The 24,007-nt window shown below is 42.5% G+C and overlaps 1 protein-coding gene across 1 annotated transcript; it reads right to left on the bottom strand.

The window, feature by feature from the left end:
• Positions 1 to 1,438: 1,438 nt before the first annotated feature.
• On the bottom strand, positions 1,439 to 23,132 carry slc38a8a (solute carrier family 38 member 8a). Its single transcript, XM_030424939.1, has 10 exons — positions 22,793 to 23,132; positions 18,838 to 19,036; positions 16,274 to 16,430; positions 14,701 to 14,802; positions 13,431 to 13,488; positions 8,319 to 8,433; positions 5,274 to 5,421; positions 4,763 to 4,965; positions 4,632 to 4,683; positions 1,439 to 1,653 (listed from the first exon to the last, which is right to left on the bottom strand). Exons 1-10 carry the CDS (start codon positions 22,994 to 22,996, stop codon positions 1,551 to 1,553), a joined length of 1,341 nt encoding a protein of 446 aa, XP_030280799.1. The 5' UTR covers positions 22,997 to 23,132; the 3' UTR covers positions 1,439 to 1,550.
• Positions 23,133 to 24,007: the final 875 nt, after the last annotated feature.

Genomic DNA, 24,007 nt, shown 5'->3' with positions numbered 1-24,007 from the left:
ACACAACCTACAGGGGGTAAAAGACAATATATTGGCTTGTTACAGTGTGGTTATCTGAGAAAAAACATTAAGATATTGGACCACAGTAAGAATTACATATTATTGCAACAACTGCTTTGGTTATCTGTTGGCAAAAATGTGATATAGTATTTGTTATTATGTTTTCATCCATGTATAAGCAGATGAAACCAAAAGTAGAATGAGCCTTTTCTACCTACAGAGGGAGCGGGTACTCTGTGGTCAGCATGTCTCCAGTTATTGTTCTTGTTGTACAAAATCATAGTCAAATTGTGCTTTGAAAAAACAAGCCACAATTTTTTTGACATCTAATGATGCACAAATCATTTCCGGTTAGTATGAAATAACTGAGTATGCACATTGTTTAAGTACAAGTGTACCATTTATTACGTCAAAAAAATATTTAGTACGTCCAAATACTGTATAGTATAGTGAATCAAATGTTGTATGCAAAAATACCAGCATGTCCTACTGCACCTGGTTGCATCTGCAGTATGCAAGCCAGCATGATTTTTTTGGCTCTTCTGCCCCACAACTCTCTGCACAGCTGAGGATACGTCACATCGACTGAGCTGCAGAGAGAGCAGACAGCTGGCCGTGTTCCAAACACATTCTTTGTCTCTTTACTTTAAATTCTGCATTACACACTGCATTAGATGTATGAACAAGAGGACCAGAGATCAGGGCATAATAACCCAATTGCATTATACTGCATACAAGTGTGCAGCTGCAATCTGTACTGAAAGTTAATAAACAGAAAAAACTAAGCCCTCACATCATGGTTATTAGTATGCAGTATGCACTGTGTAGGTGTTGTATGGGTGTGGGAGCCACTATTCACTACGGACTAAAAGTTGGAATATCTCAACTTCTGATTTTGACTACTCTTTTTCAAAAAGCTATCTCCTGAATCCCTCAACTTTATGTACATGCAAGAGTTGGAGGGCATCATTTAGCCGTACTGGTGGCTATGTCGTACAAACAAGTCAACTCATCTGGAGTTTTATTTTGCACTTCCATGAAAAACAGCCACACACTCAACAGAAGGTTTCATATAAAATTATTTAATTCCGTTATCTTTTCATTAACTCAGTAGCATGACTACTTTACACATCATTACACACTTATCACATACGATGCACGCACACGCACACACACACACACACACACACACATATATATACACACACATGTACAGAAATCTGTCCCCATCCCTTGAGGCTCCAACCAGCAACCTCTGTCTACTCAGGCTGATATGGCTCTACAGTAGATACCAACAGGTCCTGTAAATGTTCCCAAGCCGGCCTTCTGTCAAATAATCTCATATGCAGGTTGTTCAAATGAGTACAGTTGGTTGTTGAGTTACACTGCTGACAATGAATATTCTGTGAAATAGTGTTCAAGAACAGGACTGAGGAAATAAACTGACAAACATGTTTATAACACCATGCCCACCATCAGTTTACAGTGCCCTGTCCTACAAACAGGTACAAGTACAGGTTGAGATATAGTCAGTGAGAGTGGAGCAATGGTCAGATCTTTCCGAGGACCTGCATGACGGCGACGGTGGTGCTCTGGCCAAAGATGAAAGCTCCGCAAAGCAGGGTGACCGCTCCCCAAACTGTGAGGATCACTCTGGAGAGGACAGGGTGCAAGTATTGTTAGATGTTTGGGTCCGTTTTAACGGTTAAGGTTAAAGGATGATACAAAACTCAACTTTTTTTTTTTTTAATAAGTGAATAAACAATCTGTTCTCAGGGGAAAATAAGGTCCCCAGAACACTGAAGCTAGAAAGGTGGCAGGGTCCGCCACATATAAATAAAGTAAAACAGCATGAAATACAATGGTTTGTTAATTTAGTTTGTTTAGGCAGAAAAAGTAAAAGAAGATCTTTGTCTTCTGATTAACATGGTGCACCTTAAATATTTTGTGAAAGTACTTCCCATGGATTTTGTTGCCCAGTCCTAACATTTATGAAGTGCATATCACAATGTAGCTTATAAGTTGTGCAAAACATTTTTAAGTCCATATCTCCCAGCCATAGTTTTAAGCAATGGGGGACATTTTGGCAAATAAAATAATTCTCTAATCATTCAATTTCCCATTCATAGTCAGTCCTTCACACGCAAAAATGTTGTGATTGATTACTGAAAGAATAAAATAAGAGCTTGAGAGTTGAAACTCTACATCATCTCTTTCTGCACACATCTCTTACTGGCCCTTAAAGGTCACACTCATCAATCCATCTTGGTTATAAAGGAGGTCTAGGTGATGCATAAATATGAAAATGAAAATTGTTCAATCCACCAAAGACTGCGCACAGCCGGTATTCAGAAACTGTCTCTTTAAAAGAGCAGTCAGGACTCCTGTAATGTAAGTATGAATGCTGGTGAAGATTCTCAGTAGACGTTTCATCTCTCTTCCAGGAAGAAGCCTTTTGGATGAGCAGAGGAAACTTCAATAAACTGAAAGAAGTCCAAAGTATGAATACACAAAAGGAGAAGGATATTGGACCTTTAACAGAGCAATAATGATTCATCCTTTCAGCATTTTTTCTTTACAAAAAAATAATTATATTTGTGCTGAAATGACAAGCCTAAGAAGATGGGTCTAAATGTGCTTTGTTGATAACATTCCTAATAAACACAAGAGCAAAAAACAAGCATGCATCCATCCAACAGCTAGACCTGCTGGTCCTTCGGTGGGTGGCAAGGGGCTGGAACCAATCAGAGCTGACCTTGGGCAAGAGGCGGAGTTCACCCTGATCACCAGTCAATCACAGAGGTATTATATGAAGACGGACAACCCTTTGACACTCGAGTCCGTAATTGACCTAAACTGTATGTGACATAACGCAACATACTGATGATTTACTGATGATGTAGTTTGTAGAAACTGCAGCAGCAGTGGAGGAGAACTTATAATTACAGTAGAGAGAGAAGCACTGGAGGGAAAGTCATGAGGTCAAATCAAAAAGGGTTCATCTCAGTGGGAGCATAAATGTGCTCAGTAAATTCCATGCCAATCTGCCCTGAAGGGTGCACTACAGGGAGCCCATTAACTGTGGAGCACTTAAGTCCTCAAGCAAAGAATAAATGTGACAAAACATCAGTGATCTGCACATTACAATTTAATCTTCCAATCCAATGCATTTGATCTATGGTGTAGAAACTTTCAGCTGTGACTCATTTTAAAACAGTAAGACATGTGCAGACACAGCCCACAATCATGTGCGTGTAAGACTTCTGTCATATGTTTGTTATGCATGTTAGGCAAAGCATCTGGATGGACCAACAGAGGCCAATTTACAGGAAGACTTCATTCTCAGACCCACCATTACCAGGGAAAAAAAACACTTTTCTGAGAATTTAGGACCAAGAAACCATTTAGAAGTTGCTGTGCTCTGGAGGAGACATTCATCAGCAGAGCCCAGAGCTTCTGGAGGAACAAACAGTGGGAGTTGAGAAGAGCACTGAGTTTTTAAACTTTTAGGATTAACAGGTGGATTTATCTTCACACACCCATCTCAACCTGTCTTGCTGTAAGTCATAGAGTTGCTGAAATCCACAGTTATGTACTGTAATTGGCTCTTATGAGGCCGCTGCATTGACGGGACATCTACATCACTTTATCAATGTACAAAGAGGAGATGGGGACAAACAAAAAAGCACTCGAGGACAACAGGTCTTTGGAAGCCAACATTCCAATGTACACAAATGCACACACAATCGATGCCTGTGGTTTCTTGTATTCTAAGGATTAATGCATAGTAAGTAGCGATAGACCGATACATCGGTCGGCTGATGTTATTGGCCGATTTTTGCATTTTTTTCGTGTATCGGCATCGGCCGATGCGGGCTGCTGCGTCGCCGATCCGGCATTATTTACAGACAGGCGTCTAAAGGCAGCTCCGTGTTGCTGGAGACGCTGCAAGAAATGGCAGAGCAGAAAACCAATCCAGTGTGGCAGCATTTCAGAGCACTGTTCTACCTCACCTGTTTTTAATATTTGTTAAATATTGTTACTTGTTCTTGTTCTACCTCACCTTTTTTAATTTCAATAAATGTTCCTTTTTTTAAATTGAGACTCGTAACATTTTTTATCATCAATGTGTAATTTTTATGATGTAAACTGAATGAGCAAAAGTAGTATCGGCTCCAAATATCGGCTCAAGAAAATCAGCAGTCCGTATCGGTCATCGGCTAAGGCTGATGAAAAAAAAAAATCGGTATCGCCATCGGCCCTAAAAAATCCATATCGGTCGATCCCTAATAGTAAGGTATTCTGGCGGTTCGGGGCGAATAAACCTGCAGTAAAACTCAAATTGACACAAATGATCCAGCAATCACACTCAAACAATTAACGCCGAGTGAGTGATTTGGCCGTCTCAGGTCCAGCCACACTCTTCTTTGCCTATGTTTGATTGGCCAGGTTGGCTGGTACCGCTAACTTTGAGCCGCATTCTGACAATAGGTGATGTCACAATGGAACAAACACCCACTCAACAGTTCGACTTATTACTTAATTCCGCCTTTGTGTGCAAGTATTATTTTGAGCCCTCAGCCAGACGTATATTTACAATAAATTAACATTTAAATGAAGTTCTGTCTCACCTGGTCTTCAAGGACACGGGCTCAGACTGCATGGCAAACATCAGACAGAGTCCTGTTCAAACACATCACAGCGTTTAAGAGTTGCAACACAAGGGGATAGCAGAGAATATGAGTGTATAAACCAGAGTTACCTGGAAAGATAAAGATGAAGAAGGCGCTGATCCCTCCGATGACACTGATGACCTTGCTGATGTCAGGTACAAACATGGCTATGAGCAGTGTCGCCATTATCCACAGGACCGTCAGCACATAGCGGCTGCGGCTTTCAAACGCCACCGTCGCAATGCTGTCACGCCTTCGCCACCAGCTCAAGAGGGGGTCCTGGATCACTGATCTGATGAGAGGAATGGGTGCGATTTTGATCCGTTAGTGTGTCTACAAAACCTCTTTAAGCTGCCCCCCATAAAATTGTCCTTTGTAAAGTCAAAATTGTGACTAAGGTAGAGAATGTGAGGAGGTCTGAGGTCATTTGCTCTCACTTGATATTATCAAAACAGTCTTGTGTCCACATCAGGCCAAATTTAATGTAAATACAACTTGATATGTAAGAAACTTGAACTTTAAATCATTCACAGTCATTTAAAATGTTGAGATAAAGTGAAATAGTGACACAGATGGAGATTCAGCTGAAGTGTCCCTGACCTGCCCAGCAGCAGGATGATGGGATAGATGGTGATGATGGAGATTCCAAACAGCAGCCGGGCGATGAGCATCAGAATGTCATCGCCGGTGTACGACATCAGAATGTCTGCCTTCACATCCTTTCCAAATGTCAGGTACCCATAAACCCCTGCAACAGAGGAAGGAGGCTGATATTTCCTTAATCCATCCGTAACAAATACAGTGTGTGATGCCAAATGGGACAACTGACATTTCCGCTCACAAACCACGGCCAAGTGTGATGACTCGGCACGTTCACAGTGGCATGATAAGTTGGAGCAACCTACCTGTTTAAACATGACTGATACATGTATGACAACATACATGTAACTGTTTATTTGTTGGGTACATAACTAAGCCAAATGACTAAGCTAAATGGATTTTGTATAGTGGAGCATCTTAAAACATTTTTATTCAAAGAACATGATTTATAGATGTGACGTGCGTAGTAATCCTTAATGAAGTATTCAGTCATGATCGACTCACCCCTGTGCAGATGGAAAGGCTGGTGTCCTTAATAAAGGTGTAAAAAAAAAAAAAAATATGTCTTCAAATCAATTTGTGGTGTCAGAGCTTCATGACACTTGGATTAGCTGCATAGAGCCATTTTATGACTTTTGCAGTTTTCTTTACATTTTAAAACAAGTCCCCATCTACTTCAGTTATTCAGGAGAAACGCTGCAACCTCGTTTTTCCTGTGAAGCTCCAGAAATGTATGGCATGGGGGTGATTAGATAATGACTTTCTGTTTTTGGGTAAACTTCGTTCATTCATTTTCATTCAACCTTTATTTAACCCCCAGTCACCAGTAATGAATCTGAGGGCGGAGCGATAAACTGAGTTTAGTGGAAAAAGAGATAACAGAGAACATCACCATAATCCAGGACAGATAAAGACAACTTCAATGATCCATGTCATGCAGAACAAGTGGTTCCGCTTCTGTATAAATAACCAATTGTTTGTCTTAGCTTGCTGACAAGTGTGTTAATATGAAATTTAAATGCAAGTTTCTGATCCAACCAGATACTCAAATATATATATATTTTTTTAATCAGAAACCCTTTCAATACTGTGTCCTGTAGAACATTTCTCGATGAAGGCTATCAAAAGAGTAACGTTTCATCCCACCTCCGTGTCAATTGTATACGGTGTTAGTGAACTGATATGGTTATTTCAACACCGATACCAATTAATAATCAGGAAGACGGATCATTCATAATTGGAACTATAAAAAAAAATCTTAGTCTCAAAGCTGAGACAAACAATTTACTCGAGTACTGTACTTTGCTTCAGTATTTTCATTTTCTGCTACTTAACACTTTCACTCCACTCCTCTTACTGAATAACTTTAGCTACTAGTTACCTCACAAAATCTGATTATTCAGAGCTGATCGACTATTACTTGTGACATCAGATAGTGTTGTGGACACTGAAACCGCAGACTGGTGACCACTATTATTTGAAATCATCAATCAGACACACAACTCATTGATACTGATCAATGTTGAATAATGGCCCCAATAATCAGCCAGACCAATAATGGGTCTACCTCCATTATACAGTTTATTATTTAGTTTACTTTCTGAGTATGGATTGTGGACACATGTTAAAGAGAACCTACAGCCATGCTAGCAGTTGTGTGTGGCTGCTTATGCTGCATTCAAGAGGAATCACAACTTCAAAAATGTCAAACCATCTTCTGTCAGAATCTCCATGTTTATAGGACTGGCAGCCAGCTTGACATTTGAGCTTCACCCCCCTGAGCTTGATGTCAGAGAAAAATGGCTGCTGTGTGACCATGGTCTACAGGGAGGGGGCAGGATGTATTTGTAGATGAAAGTATTTGTATTAGGCGAGTGAATGGAATATTAAGACACGGTTCCGAGCAGTACAGTGGCTTAAAATAAATGTGTAACGTCCTAGTGGTGTGTTACCTGATGTGTTGTTTTCCCTCGTCTATTTCGGTAATACATGTAAGGAGGATGCACTGCTGATAGTTCAGTTCTGTGTAGACTTGCCAAAGATTTTGGTTCGGGAAGATGAAGGTCGGAAGTTGGAAATTTCAACTAGGAAAATCTGACCTCAGACCGGAAGACCAGAACATTTGGCTCAGCTTTCATTTGAGCTTAATGCAAACATGAGCATGCCAACAATGACAAAGCAAATATTCATGTTGCTTCTTGGTTTGCCCAGTCATTCAATTAAAAACTCTTTCATCAAAGAAGGCCATTTTATATCCTTAAATGCATTGCCTGGAAAAATGCTCACATATATCAATAATATACCACCTACAACTGCAGTTTGGCATGAGCTGATATTCGAGAGAATACCAATGGATGAATCTTAACATCATAATGTAAATTAGGTGAATTTTTGTTGACTGGACATCCTTCTTTAGATATTTTAATCACAGACTTCCAAAAAATATAATAAAAGGAATGATAGATTACAATGAGGAAACTTGATACAACAAAGTTTTAAATCCAAAGATGGGAACTGGATGAAAAGTTGATGGATCACAAAAGTTATTATACTTCATCCTGAGGGGGACCTGAATGTCCAGATTTTATGAGAACTCATTCTATAGGTGACATTTCAACCAACCAAAATGTCAGCCTCCAGGTGGCGCTGGAGGAAATGTCAGGGGATCAGCAGCAAAGTAATTATGATTCAGTGTCTGGAGAGACCTTGAATATCTACCAAAAAATGTCCCTGCATATATATATAGAAGCAGACCTACACATAGATGCTGAGATTTTTCAGTTTGGACTGAAGCAGTGGACCAGACACACTAGAGAATCTAACGAAACTGCCTGTGACCTCCAAAATATGCTGCTCACTTCATCTCACTGCACATAGCAGTAAAGGGAAAAGAAGCCGGATCATACCTCTGGAAGAGACTTCTCTGGGTCAAAACCAGTTAAAAAGAAAACAATTTGTATTCCCCCTGATGTTTCCTCTGCTGCTCATACTTGCACTGGAGATGTATGGAGAGACAGTAGGTGTATTGTAAGAAAGAAGAAGAACCTGTAAGCGTGTAGATGACGAGACAGATGATCATTGAGACCAATGAGATGAAGACCCAGTGGGAGAGCCGCTGGTTCTCCATGCTGCTGTAGATGGCGATGGACGCCTCGTGGCACTGGAACAAACAAAACACAAAGACAAAAGAGAAAACTAAAACACCCAAAAGTGTGCGCTCAATGCAGAGAATAAAGACTTCTTCGGTGAAGGCGAGGAGATAAAACACAGATCTGACAGATGAGCAGGGACAGGTGTTGGGCGGACAGATTGCCTCTCTAGCCGCCAACCTTGGATTTTTCTCATCAGTTTGGAGCTCACAGAGGAGGGTGAGGATCCAAAGGTCTTATTATCTCTGATCTCTGTGCCGCGTGTGATGTACTGAGAGGAGATGGGGAATTAAATGAAGGCTTCGGGCTGCGACCGGCACAATGGGTCGAGCTAAACCATCACAGAGGTCAGGATACAGACTCTTGTCCCCACTTGATCCCAGCTGCCATCGCCTGGTTATAAAATCTAGCACCCCTGTTCCTGCCTCCTCCTCCTCCTCCTCCTCCTCCTCCTCCTCTCCGGATCTCATCAGCTTCCTTTTCAGCCCTTCACAGTGCAATCACTCACCCTGAGGGAGTGTGTCCCTCGGTGTGTTTGTGTGAGAGGACATGCATCAGTCCTCTCTCACTTTCCCCTCCTTTTATTAGATCCCGCCAGCATCCCTCAGGGGTTACCTTGGCAACTTGGGAAGTTACACATCAGTCTGTTCTGCTTTAGACTGACAGAATGATCTTTTTCCCGTACCCTACCCCTGCTATTAAATATGAAAAGCTCACTCTGCAGAGTTCCTGCGGAGCACAGCGGCTCCGGGCTGCACCAGCCTGCTGACCTTTACACTGCACTGAAACACTCTCCTGAGAAAGTCTAGATCCTGGAAATTACCGAAAAAACAAACCCTGCATCACTTCAACGTCTGCCACTGTTTTGAATATATAAATACGCCGAAGCAAAATTCCAATAACTGTTTTTTTCATTTGCCTCTGACATTTGCATAGTCTCACTATGCAGATTAGTCTAGTTTTATATGTCAAGCTTAGAAATGTTTCAGAGTAAGTGAACATACTTGTGCCTGTGGTGCTCACAACTTTCCACAGCAGTGCTTCTATTTGATGTCATTTGGGAAATTTCTTCCGTAGAAAGCAGCTCCAGTGGAAACGGTTTACAGTCAGGTTGGAATAAAGTATAGACATGGATACATTTCTTTAGCTCATTCCTTCGCCATTGTTGAGTTTCCCAGTCCCGCCCTGCTGTGTGTATTTGAGCATGCCACACTGACCCTTTTGAGCACAGCCAATGGCTGAAGGTTACTGCAAGTCCCAAGTTTATCATAACAGACTGACATATGCACATCTCATGAAGTGAGATGAGACAATACATACTATGAAGTTACAGCCAATAGGTAATTAGCTTAGCTTCACATGAAGCAGGGTTCTCCCCAGACAGTGGAACAGCGGCGCTGCGCCGCTATACCACTAGGTCAGCGCCGCTATACCACTAGGTCAGCGCCGCTATACTCCGCGCGTGACTGTGACGAGCGTGCGTGCGTCCGTCCGTCCCCCGGTTGACGGCTAGGAGCTCCCGGCTGACGGCGATGAGCGTCCGTCCATCCCCCGGCTGACGGAGTAGATGACTGTCTGTCTGTCCGTCCGTCCGTGTCTCCCTCCCCTCCCTCCCCCGGGACTGACGTTGACGAGCGTTCGCCCCCCCCCCCCCGGACAGACGGTGCGCTGCAACACTAAAAATTTCTGGGGAGAACCCTGCATGAACATTGGAAATGGGAGGAAGTGGCTAGCCTGCTTCTGTTCAAAAGGTAACACAATCTATATGCCAGCAGCTCACTTCACCACTTATATTTTCAGCCATGGGCTCCTGTCATCACATGGGCTCCTGTCATCACATGGGCTCCTGTCATCACATGGGCTACTGTCACCACATGGGCTCCTGTCATGTGCGAACCAGCAACTTAATTAATGAGGTTAAGATAAATGAATGAAAAGTGGAAAGTTCTTTACCAACTAAACATAATCAAATTATCAGCATTTGCTAAGTGACATGTCATCTTCCACGTGGTACATACAGTAAGTAAAGTGGCCTGTCTGCTCCAGCAGCAGTGCTTGTTGGATGGTCTAACAATGTCTGAAAAACCCTCGACCTGAACTTCTCAGGCATCAGAACTGGGGATCTGCATCTGACAATTTTTGCAACGTTTAGAATCAAAAACAAACACATTGAACCGGTCGTCTTATTTATGCCCCCAATAAGTAAAGAGACCTGTTCTCTGTGAGTGTCAAAGTTTTGCTCATCTTTGACCTGTTATATTGTTCAAGTTTACGAGTGTGTCCTACTGTTTTTGAAACAGACAATCCATCAGTCAAATCCACCAAAAAAACTTGGGTCACTGTGTCAGTGTGAATGTATATTGTGTTTTTAGTGTTCCACCTAGGATTAAGTTGTAGCAGCGGTGTGTTCTTTTTTTTTGTACGTTTGCAAAGTGCCCCGTCGGGGAGGTTTCTATGTGTCTGCTAGCAGCACAGTGACTCTAGTACTTATGAGGTGAGGTGAGAGGAGCCAGTCTTTAAAAACTCATCGGAAAATATCAACCTGTGCAGGTGAAAATCAAATATCTCCTTTGGAGGGGAAGATTACATGAAATTTTCTCTAGAGCAACTTGAAGGAGACACCAAATGTAGTGGTGTAACTCATACACCCTTCCAGAACATCCCTTACCATAAAGACTTCCAACAGCTGCAGACCAGTTGCTCTGACTTCATACCTGATGAAGACCCTGGAGTGGCTGGTCCTCGTCCATCTCCACCCTCTGGTGGGTCCTTGTATGGACCCACTCCAGTTTGCATATCAACCTGGCTTTGGAGTGGATGATGCCATCATCTTCCTCCTGGACAGATCACAGCACTTCTGGGGTACACAGCCATCCACAAATGTTCTCTGACGACTGCTGTCGTCGGCCTCATCAGGGAGGGGGACGACAGATCCTACAGAGAGCTCATTAAGGACTTTGTGGACTGGTGCCAGCGTAACCACCTTCAGCTCAATGCCTAGAAGACCAAAGAGCTGGTGGTGGATATCTGAAGGCAACCCTGCACACGTCCAGGGAATGGACATTGAGATGGTGACATCTTCCAAGTACCTGGGAGCTCACCTGAACAATAAACTGGACTGGATGGATCACACTGCGGTATCATATAAGAAAGGTCAGCAGATTCCGTCTGATGAGGAAGCTCAGGTCCTTTGTGGTGCAGGGGGCACTCCTGACAGCTTTCTATGACTCTGTGGTGACATCAGTCATTTTCTATGGAGTAGTCTGCTGGAGCAGCAGCATCTCGGCAGCAGGCAGGAGGAGACTTGATAAACCTATCAAGAAGGCCATCTCCATCCTGGGATGCCCTCTTGACCCAGTGCATGTGGTGGGAGAAAGCAGGATGATGGACAAGCTGTCATCTCTGCTGGCGAAGAAGTCCCACCCCCTGTAGGTCACCATCTCAGTACTGGGCAGCTCCTTTAGTGACCGACTGATACACTCCAAGTGTGTGAAGGAGAGGTATCACAGGTCCTTCCTTCCTGCTGCTGTCAGACTGTACAACCAGCACTGCTCCCAGTAGCATACACAACTCATTTCTCCAATTTAGTTTGCACTATCTGGTTCAATTTTTATAAATACCCATATTTATTATTATTTGTAAATAGCAATTCACTGCCACACTTTATAATTACAACGTTAATTTTGTACAGTATTATGTTGGTATGTATATAGGAGTCTATTCGATTTCTCACCACCTATATTGTTGATGTTTTACTGTTATTGTTAATCAAATTACTACTGTCCTTTGGCTGCTGTGGCAAACAAATTTCCCCATTTGTGGGACAATAAAGGAATACTGATTCTGATTCTTCTGCTGGAATAATTCAGTGTTCAGCATTGCTTACTTTAATTTACCTGATGTCGTTGTGCTGACTCGTGTGTGTGAATTGGTCTGGATATGAAGAGTCAGTAGCAAGAAATACATTTAACTTTAGTCTCCAGCGGCTGCTGCCGCCATTTGTATATAGGGGAAACACTGGTTACACATTTAAAAAAGGCTGCACCATCAACAGTTTTTAAAGGAACCGTTTAATCCTAGTTTTCTCTATTAGTTCTTGACTGACTTTCAAAATAGATGATAAAAGTATGTTGTATGAAATGATTCTCTGCAAGGATTTACCCGAGCCAACAATTATAGTAATCATATCACGGTATCAGTCGATACCCAAAGCCCAAGTTCGGAATTAGTAACGGGAAGGAAAAATGGCATCTGAACATCTCTAGTAAGAAGTCAGTGCAGAGAGCAGAAGATGCAGAACACACTGGCCAAAATACAATGTCAGAGCCCATCAGCCCTGATGACAATTTAGCTTTTTATCAAGTTCCTTTTTTAAAAAAAAAATAATTTGTATTCAAATGCATGTATCTGTTTATATAGATTAACCAAAATGTCGTCTCCATCTGCATTCACGCATCTCAAGTTGCTCATCAGAATGTAAACCGTGATCAGGGCACAGAAAAGAAGCCTCGGCCTGGATAACTATGAGCCCAGCCGCAGCCCTGCAGCCTCCAGAGGCTACGCTGTCATCAGACCTTGGTTGATGGGTTCTGATGCGTTCAGATGTCGTCATTGTACTTTGTGCAAACAAATTATTTTCTGGCATACTCAGGCCTTAACTAAGAAATTAAAATGATCCCTTTGCCCACAAGTTGGCTACCATAGACTCCACTACTGATATCTGGAAAGAATAAGCATCCAGGCGGAGCCTGACAAATACTGTAAACCCAAACTACCAGCAAGGCTTGATACTTATGTTGAGAAAAATCTGTAACTTGATAGGTAATCACATTTTAATGTAGCCTCGTGCACGTCTTTTCAGTTTTCCCCGCTGTGAAGCATGCATACATAATTTCCACACGCGGCTGCACACTCAGTGGCCTCCAGCCTTACCACATCGTGATGTTCCAAGCACATGTTAAAGTCTCAAAGGGTCCTACATGAACACATTTCAAATGGTTGCACTCACTTGGAAACCAAAGCAGATGGTCGGGATGACGCTGAACATGGAGGCCCAGGAGCTGATCCTGCACACAGACGGGGTGAGACACAAGAGTCATTCTTTTAAGATCACAAATGCCACGAGAAGAAGAGGACACAAGCCATTATTAGGGCACCATTCATAATGCCGTGCCATTTAGAGACACTTCGCCGTAGAGTTCATCTGTCAGTCACAGGCGCACTGCTGACAGGAGCAGCCGGGGTAAGCCAATGAGCTAGAAAGAGTGTCTAAACAGTGACACAGGTTCAAGGAGAGGAGCGAGCACAGTGGTTTGATCTACTTTGTCTGTCCTGGTGGCCTGGATTGAAAGGAGATTTATGGATAAGACTCGTGACAGTCATATTTCCTGGAAGCAACACCAGAACACACACGTGCTCTGGTGATGAAGTGCATTTATAACACAGGAAAGAAAGCTTCAAAGACAGAACTTTACTTTTCAAAAAGATGCATAGAAATCCCATTTAGCATTTTGTTATAATAATTTCCTGTTTTTCCTTTCCTCATTTCCACTAAAGTTGCTGAGGCTTGAAGGCAAATTATACACTTTGCTGCAGTCATGCAGACAAGAGTAAATATGGACTGCCGAGCATTTATTACAGAAACTAATTTTGTAATAGAATTGTCAGCTCCAGACTCTGTCTAAAAGAATAGTCTGACATTGTGGGATTTAAAGTTAATTGCTTTTTGGCCAAGAATTAAATAAAAAGATCCAGGTCACTCTTATGTGTTTGTATAATATGGACCTACAGCAAGCACACAGTTAGCTTAGCTTTGCATAAAGACTGGAAACGGGGGGAAGCAGCTAGCTTGGCTCCGTCCAAAGACAACAAAGTCCCCCTACCGGCTTGTCTAAAGCTCACCAATTAAGAGGTGAGAACCATAACAAAGAGTAAAAGATTGTAGCTGTGATTTGGCTAGCTTTGTCCACCTAATACCAGTCTTTATGCTTGGCTAACCATCTTCTGGCTGTAGCTTTGTTCTGAAGGTAACAGACAAATAATCCTAATAACCTCATTATAGTCTCTGCAAAAAACAAGTGCAGTTCCAGAAATGTCATAAAATAAATGCTGCCAACAGGAGGACAATACAGCATTCCTGATGGAACACATTAGTCTGCACCTAGACACATCAACTCTCAACACTAATTTGAGTTCACCAGCCATTATGACCAGTGGAGCAGACGGATTGTTTGGAGCCCTGAATCCCATAATTTGTCCTCTCCAACACACACACATACCCACTGCTGTAGAGCGGGGCGATGTGAACCAGAACTGGAGCGGTGTGGTATTTGATGATGATGGCGATGGTCAGGTAGGTCGCAGCCAGAGTGCCTAGAACACTGAGAGGACAGAGACAAAACGCCTGGTTCAGACACAAGTCAGACAAACGCTGACACAGTTAAGTCAAAGTGCAACGGATGAGCGCATTACAGGAAAATGACCACAGCAGTCGGTTATCCATATACACGTGCATGACTACAAGGTGTGTTGTACTTTGTGCACCATGTGTACAGTGGAGTAGCATCCGCAGTATTAACTGAATGTGTGTTAAAACTAAGACGAGGTGAGATGAATCTAAAACCATACTGTATACTTGTTGACGATGTCAAGGTCAAAGTGCTACACAAGCTTTTAGAGGCTGCAATGCTCATTTCACCCTGAAGTAAGAGAAGAAACAACATACTGACCATATGGCAAGATATTTGGGCCAAATACACCCCTTGCCCCTACAAGTTAGCTCTACCCCTCCACTTTGTGCATTCACACTGAGGGTTAAGGTGTCCTGATTTAGCACACTGAGAACTCGTTTCAATGTATTATGGTCATTTCCCTTGAAAAAAAGAAAGCATAAAACAAGTCCTTTATTTTAACATATTACAATGCTGCCAGTAAGTAGTGATGGGGAAAAAGGACAAGACAGTTTGGTCAGGTGTGGGCTGAGGTGGCACTAATTAAAAGTTATTTTGGGGGTGCCGTTTAGCTCAGTTGGTAGAGCAGGAGTCCCATGTACAGAGGCTTTGTCCTCGCTGCGGCGGCCCCGGGTTTCAGTCCGGGCCTGGGGCCCTTTGCCGTGTGTCACTCCCCCTCTCTCTCTCAACTTGTTTCCTGTCATACCTTCAGCTGTTCTATCAATAAAAGCCGATAAAGGCTGAAAAATATACTAACTATAATCGTTAGTTATTTGGGGTTTAAGGGTTTGTCCTCAGGGGAGTATGAATATCTATGTATACAAGTATATACATTTATGTTGCTTAGTATAGATCTGGAAATCTGACCATTACCTGCTGAGCTACCTTGCTATGTATTGAATAGCTGATTAGAGGCATATCTGAGCTGATGGTGGAGCTACATAAAAGTCAAAGTGGTCACCAAAATCATTAGGAATCAGACTGTGGTAATTACGGCTGCATCTGCATGTCCAGACTTCAACGCTCTTGCAGACTCGGGCCCCTTGCGAGGAGTCCGAGAGCACTGTCCAAAAAAATACTTAATCCAGTCCACAAGGCCCCTCAACCCGACTCTCTGCAGACTTTCAGTGTCCATTTGAGGTGCAGGCTTTGATGGACCTCACTGGTTTAATTGACAATTTATTGTAATACGGACTTGATGATGTAGTTTTTCCAAATGCAGATTGAACAAACAAATGACTCATAATGAATGTGTAAAACAATGAATTGAATAAAACACTGATACATTGAAACTGATACAGGGAAACATCGACTGCTTCTGTACTGCTATACTGTACTTCTAAACCGTGTGTGGACAAACAAATGGTTATGCATACATGCACTCCCAAATGTGACATCTGACCTGATGTATTTCTGAATGCTGATCTCTTTGGGGATGGACAGCGGCAGAATGAGGAGGATGCAGAGCAGCAGAAGGGCGAAGCGCTGGTCTGTGTAGAAGTGGTACGGCATCTCTGACTCGGGCAAACCACTTACCAGCTCATAGAGGGAACCGCACACTGACAGGCAAACAAGAAAAAACATACGCATACATGACATGCAAGCACAGAGTATAATTGAACAGTAGGAGGCATAGAAAAGGCTGTAGTAAAATAGATTTTGGATGTAAACTGTATCCGTCCAAGAGACAAGAAATAAGTCTGCAACTGACGTGGATTGGGATAAAGAAAAAAAGGTGGAAAATTTGTGGCCGTTTTACCACAGTCTGACCCATTAGGTTAAACTCAATGGAACAAACCAGACAAATCTGACCTTTAACTGAGAGGAGGAAAAAGCCAAACAAGGTCAGAGGATTCATCCACTCTGACATAAGTGGAATAAAATGATCCTTATCGACCAGAGAAAAAGAGTCGACTTGGTTCTTAACAAAAATTAAACAGAAAACAAAAAACAGAAAAAACAAAACTATAGATTCTGAGTCAAGTTCCAATGAAAGAGGTCACATACTTTTCTCAAAGACATGAGCTGGAATTTGTGGCATTAACCTTGTGCACACACACACACATACACACACACACACACACACACACACACACATAAAAACTGCTACAAGTGTCATGCTGGGAGCAAAGATGATCCACCCAAATGCCAGAGATAGCAAGCAAGCAGATCAGTTGCAGAAAATTATTCCAAAATACGATGGGAAGTGGCAGTGGTGGAAGTGGCAGGCAACTAGAGCAGGGCTGCCAACAAAGACCCTAGGAAATGGAGCAGCGTCGAGGAACAATATCAGGGGACGACTTGGTTGCGACAGAGAACCAGAGGCAAGGGTCGACCTGGCCACTGACAGAATCAGAAGCGGGAGTTTGCCAGGCCATTGACAGAAAACCAGAAGGATCAGGGTTTTCTTCGTCACCTGGAGTTTTTGAATCCCTGATATGCCCTACCATCACGGTACTACATTACATTGATTCCACTTTTGAGTTACAACGTGCTGGTATGCGCTCTAGTTTCGTGGGTCTCATACAGCAGAGCATGTAAAACATGCTGAAGGCGTGTGAAATAGACAAGCAACGCGTCCACGTCATACTACGCAAAGACGTAAGGAATATGAAAAAAGCATTGGATGATATGAAGGTATCAAGCGTGGGCTGCGTCTCACACACACACACTTCAGCTGGCTGTACACGAGGGTCTGCTGTCACAGTACAGCGTCATAGACTCACCTGCTAACGCAAGGAAGGTGGCAGGCCAATGTTGCAATAGCATATGCAGAATAAGAAAGAGCCATATGAAAGTACATACTTTTACGTTTCAATTTTTTTTTTTTAAACCATTAAGGAAGAGCTTGGATGCAGGTACTTTTTTTCTTATAGCAGCCATATTATCCAGGAAAATATTAGTTACGGCTAAGTATCGGATCGGGACTCGGTATCCGCAGATACTAAATATCAAATAACTCAGATGAAAGATGGAACGGGCAGGAGGTTAGCAGGCTGGTGGCTTGGTGGATTCAGGACAGGGAGGCTGCAGGCGCACCAACCTAAGACTAATCAAACGAGGCATAGGAACCATATGCCATATGCTGAGAACTGGGCTGGTAGCTCGAAACCTGGGGCTTCGGCTTGTAGGCTTGGATTGTAACCTCACACTCCAAACACTGCGAACTGCCATCAGCCCTGTGGTCAGAGCTGGGTTTCCTCATGGAAGAAATGGAAACAATTTTGGAGTCATTATCACAGTAATGTGTGGATAAAAAGGCTGGAGACCACATAGGTCAGTCTCTGCCAAGGCAATGGCTAGTGAGCTATTGGAGACATCTAAAAGACATCTAAACTAAATGCAAGAAATGGCAGGCAGGTAGAACAGCTGCAAACTCGACAGGCACCACGACAAAGAATGAACTAATATATAAACTAAAGCAATAAGGGAATGAGGTGCAGGTGAAGCGAGGTGGAGAAGCACAGCTGAGGAGAATGATGTGAAGAACAAAAGAGCAGGGAAGAAGGTGATGGGCTGGGAAAGAACAACGGGAAAAGGGCAGGGCAAACTAAGCTGATGCACGGCAGGTGTGGATGGAAAAGCAGGCTAGGGACGAGCACAGGAACACAAGAAGGCAACAGAAAAAGAGAAAGGAAACGCATAGCACAAAAGTAGGAGACAGAAATGACAAATCCATGGCAAATTGGTTGATGGATTCCATCACAGGTAAATGAACTTGCATTTCTATAGCACTTTACAACTTAAAGCGCTTCACAAGACATTATCAACCATTCGCGCACACATTCTTACACTGATTGCAGAGGCTGCCATGCAGGGTCATTTCAGAAAGATAGTCTGTTGAAATTTAAATTCAAAGTTTTCTCAGCAAAAAACGAATATCAATGAAGCTAAAAAGGACTTTACCAAAAACGTACAAATCAGTTCTCAGTGCAATTTGTGCACAAGGCCGACTGTCAAACTCACACTTCTCCAACTGGTCATCAATTATAACCAGAAAGGCCACAGAGATCATGAAGAGGTTGAAGACGAAGCAGATCTCACACAGCTGACCGATGGCTGGCCCGCACACCTCCTTCACCACCGCCTGGTAGGTGCACTGGCCACTGATGGACGACGAGTAGCCCAGGATAATCAGTCCACTGACCAGGAACACAAGGGACACCTGAGTGGACAAAGGAAAGGCAAATGATGGAGCCATGAGATTGGTTGAGCTCTAATTTGAACAACATTTGATATAATGGTAACCAAAATCTATGTATCAAGGCATAGAAAACTGGAAAAGAATACAGATGAACTAAAAGGGCTGGCTCTTATTTTCAACAACCGCCATAACATTACATCAGAAGGGGAGAAGATGGCCATTTGTGACCACCCTAAACTTTCCAGTCAAACCTTTTAAACTTTTACACAATGCCAAGTAATTACCTTCATACCTCAGGAGGTTACCCCTCCATCCCTGCTACAGATCAGGATAAATGTCGGTTTCTTCCGGGATAAAATGCTGATAAGGCGCAATGACTCACTGAACTCTTATCAGAGGTGTGAAAGATAAAGCGTCACCTCAAAAAACAACTACAACAGTTACAAAACCTAACCAGAGAGGATAAAACACCAGGGAGCAGAGGCACCCTTCAGGATTATTGATCCCTGCTGAACAGCTAGGTCAAAGTCTGGACTTAGTCATTACAACATGGACATACAAATGACAGCAATTATGCTAATAAGGTCTATAAGGGATCTGTGGGGAAAACACCTAGGAGTGACTTTGCAGGAGTGTCAAAAGAGCAAGCTCAGACACAAATTACAAAGGTCCATGGTCCAATTAAGCTCTAAAGCTACCATCAAGTGTCCGGTCAACTATTTGGAATCATTGCCGTGTAATTGGGAGGCCGGGCCAAATTGGGAAGCACAGAAAAAAAAAAAAAAAAAATTCAGGTCTTTGACCTCATTTAGTCCAATTACACTATCCAGGAAAAGTTTTTGTAGATTATAGGAGAAAAACCACTTAAGAGCCCTTTAATAGTGCACAACGCGCTGAATGTTTACTGGTATCAGCGAATATGGTGCGATGCCAACCTTTAATGCCGATATTGATTAAATATATGAATATAAAGTAAATTTCTCTCGACAATGAGCAGTGCAGGGCATCATCGCAAATCATCGCAACTTGATCCAAGAGAGGAGTAATTTCAGAAGAGAGTGGTGTGTGTCTGTGTGTACTGGAGGGTCAAAGAGCCGACATCTTGGGACCACATTTTCTCATTTAATTGATTAGTATTTTCAGTATCAGTTAATCAGGCTCTTATTTATTTATTTTTTTTATCGTGAAGTTCACAAAGCCCATGTGTGCATGGTGCATCAAATTTAGTGCTCAGAATCACATTGCGATTATTTTGTCAGCTATGATATCTATGTAGCACCACAATGCTTTAACTAGAATTGCTTATTTTGTCTGACAAAAACTCGCAATGTCAGTAGTATTAGATTTAATTTAAAAGACTATAATACTGCCAATTAGCAATCCATTATAGACCCTTTTCACAGCAGACATGTTGACTTGTCAAAGCCAGACAAGCACAGCTGTAATTTCCAACATTAATGATGGCTTCATTCCATTTAGTTCAGCTTGCTCCAGGGCTCTGGTGTCGTTAATGCTCACTCACTCGCTGATGTGACTTAACCGGATACTTAATGGTTTGGAGCCATTGTTAACATTATTGGTCACACCTATGTGGTTCCTGCTTTGACGAGCCAAAATGTCTGCCATGAAAAGGGTTTACAGTGTGAAAGGGTTGACTTACAGGGACACTGTATATAGAAACATGGGATGCAATGTATTCATATTTCAGTTTTCATAGCTGTTGTTGTTGTTGTGGCTTCTGTACATCTACATGCACCTGTGAAGCTGTGTTTAGCTTCTTAGCCTATGTAAGCTAATTGCTTTGGTTTCACAGCGCATTGATTCCATGTTGAAGTTTTACCTTTTTTATCTGACTTCCTGAAGACATTTATATCCAGCAAAAAGCTCTGATAAACCCGAGGTAAATACTAAAAAGCACGTCGACAAAGTTAGCAACTTAGCAAGTTAGCTAGTCAACAATTTAACATTTTTTCAGGAGTATGTGGAGACTGAAATAAAAGTTGAGTTAATCACTGGACTTAATACCTGTGGGGGAGCTGGAGGCGAGATGATAAATGCATGCTAATGTAGCTACATGCAATAAGGCCACTGTACATGAACTTTTTTCACAATGTACCACCTCCGAAAATATTAGTCTCACTAAGTATCACAATCATGACTGACATAAAGTCATATCTCCTTACTGTTTATGTGCTGTTTGTTGCTAACATTAGTAGGTACCATGAACACCTCACTAGCATTCGTGGTCAGGTCATTGTTGTTAGCTTCAGTTTCAACAGGGCTGCTCAAATAATTGTCGAAATATTGCGGAAAGGGCAAAACCCATTTTAAATTTTGTTTGAGAAATGTTAAAAGTTGGACAATTTATAGCATTATGTTTTAAAATTAACTTGTTTTCATTTCATTTTCATTAACATACCAGTAGAGTAGCTGAAGAATAGTGGAATTCAGCAAATGTTTGCCAACACATTAGTCAATTAAACAATTGGATAACCTTGTGAGTGGCTCTGAATCTGTCAGCTTGTTTTGCCATTTTTTTCTACCCCCTAGAGTCAAAAAACGATAAGTATGGAATTCATTATTAAATTTAAAAAAAGTATTATGAACTATCAAATGAAATATGTCATTGGTCATAAGTGTCAAAGCTCAGTATGCCTACTAGTTTTGACTGACAAAAACTCAAGATTATATCCACGTGTTTAATTTTACGAGCAGCTTTGGAATTAGAGGACTTAAAAATGAAATCATAGGAGTGTGAAAACAACAAGGGAGAAAGCCTCACTGTATGTGACAGCCAAACTGACCCAACATGGAGGACACAGGCAGTTTAGATTTAAACACACTCAAGCGTTACTTTGTAAAAGGTGTGCATGGAGACAAATGATGAGGAAGTAGCAGCAAAGATGCCCAAACACTGAACTGAATTATTTTCTAACAGAACAGACAGGAACTGAAATATTAATGGAACCTCTCTGTTCAGAACCGCCAGGTGACTTATCCAGTAAATTTAAGAAAGAAGGACGAGCGGGGCAGGCAGGGACACCAGGTGGAAAAAAGACGAATGATTCATATTTTTCTTTCCAACATTTGGACAGGGATTTCATCTGGAGACTTACACAAAAAGAACTACAAGAGGAATGTGATCGATTTTCTCCATTCCACTCAAAACTTAGAGTGCGCAGGTTTACACAGAGGAATTCCCACCGACCTCATGGGCCAAAGCCAAGGGAAAAAAGAAATATGCTGGGATTTGTGTTCAGTCTGGGAACTTCTTCCACATGACTATAAGAGAGATTCAAGTCAGTTGAAAGGGTCAAAGCGATGCCCGGCTGGAGGACAAGGTTGTGCACAATACATTCTGGTTTCAGATGAATTGCTAATTAACAATACATTAAAACGATTTCAATTGGGGAGTGATGTGAGAGACAGACTGGATAAGAATGTCGAGCGAGAGAGGAAAAGCCACACCGATAAGGATAAAGTGAGTCTAAAAGGTGCTGAGGTCAGATCTAACGTGGCCTCTGCTGTCAGCTGGAACTGATCACAATCTCCCTAATTGATCTCAGTGGACCTCAGCCCTCGGTGGATAAGATGCACCGCTACAACAAACTTCCAGACACTTATGTAAAAAGTTAGTTTCAATCTTTGATAAATAACCTTTAAAACGGTTTAGCTCAATCAACTGGTGAGATCTCAGCCAGAAGCCAGCAATACAGAGTGAAGGAATATCTTCTCATAATCTCATTCCTATAGAGTTGATAGAAAGGAAATGCCCACCAGCTCCACGGTCAATGCGCTGCGGATGCCCCCGGCTCTCTCGAAGGCCCAGGGGAAGTTGAGGAGGCCGGCGCCCAGGGCGGATTTGAGCATGATGAAAATGGCCCCCAGTGATCCGAGCCGAGGCCCAGCGGTCACGTCCAGCGGGGGCTTGGCTGAGGCTGAAGCCAGCAGGCTGATGCTCTCTCTGGCTAACTCCTCCATGCTCGGACCGGCGGTTCACACTGATGCACGCGCTCGCTGACACGCTACATACGTACACAGAGCCACGCGGGCCGCCGCTCAGCTCGGAACCACCTCGCGGGCACGTCACCGCGCTGTGCTCTGTGGGCCGGGCCGCTCACTGAGCAAGGTGAGCCGAGGGGAGGGAGGGGGGGGTCTGATGGAGGGCTGCTGTCTGCTGCCGCTGCCTTCAGGTGCTGCTCGGAAACTGTACCGAACCCTTCGGAGAGGACCACATGGGACTTTTGTTGAATTAAATTTTTAATGAGAATAAGAGTAGTGCCACAGGAAGATGAAGTGAAATGTGCCACACTTCAAAAGCTTCTATGACTGTTGTTTCACTGAAAATGCTCCAACCTTACTATAACTTAAAAACAACTCTGTGTGTCATAACAAAATTAACAACCTCATATGTCCAACAGGATATAAATGCAACATAAATTCTCAAACCAGTCCTGATTAAATCAACATCAAATATAATCACTTCTCAGCTCACCTACAACCTATAAATGTATTGAATTTATTTGTAAGGGGCCATGTTCAATAGGGGATAAGTGGTACTATGGGATGTCTTTTACCATACCACAATTAGCATAAAGCTAATCTTCACTTTAAACCTGCATGTGATCACACAACAGCATGGAACAAACAGGACAGGACACATGATACAAAATGATACACAAACAGTCACACACACACACACACACACACACACACACACCATGTCAGCAAGAAGTGGGCACAAATCTGCAAAGATAAAAATAAAGTGTGACCATTATGAACTGAGCGAGTTGATTATTAAAGTATTGTCTGTATGAATGTGTTTTGGGGGGTAGACATTTTAATGAGAATAGAAAGGTCTTCATTGACTTGTTATGCCTAAACAAACTCAATAAACAAGCTGACCTTAAAGGACAAAAGAGTTTCATATTGTTCAATAGCTCAGTCCGTAGGGACTTGGCTTGGGGACTTGAAGGTCACCGTTTCAAGTCC

The sequence above is a fragment of the Sparus aurata genome, chromosome 8 (assembly GCF_900880675.1).
Source record: "Sparus aurata chromosome 8, fSpaAur1.1, whole genome shotgun sequence".
Lineage (NCBI taxonomy): Eukaryota > Metazoa > Chordata > Actinopteri > Spariformes > Sparidae > Sparus > Sparus aurata.
The sequence above is the reverse complement of the archived record's forward strand: the minus strand, read 5'-3'. Positions and strand labels throughout refer to the sequence as shown.

What these genes read in the sequence shown, in the direction of transcription:
- slc38a8a (XM_030424939.1), bottom strand. Translation starts at nt 22,996, where the DNA reads ATGGAGGAGTTAGCCAGAGAGAGCATCAGCCTGCTGGCTTCAGCCTCA. An exon ending in GCCCCGCTCTACAGCAGTGG is followed by an intron (nt 13,489 to 14,700) that starts GTATGTGTGTGT and finishes GTCTGTGTGCAG; the next exon opens with GATCAGCTCCTGGGCCTCCA. An exon ending in CCATCTGCTTTGGTTTCCAA is followed by an intron (nt 8,434 to 13,430) that starts GTGAGTGCAACC and finishes TGTTTGTTCCAG; the next exon opens with TGCCACGAGGCGTCCATCGC.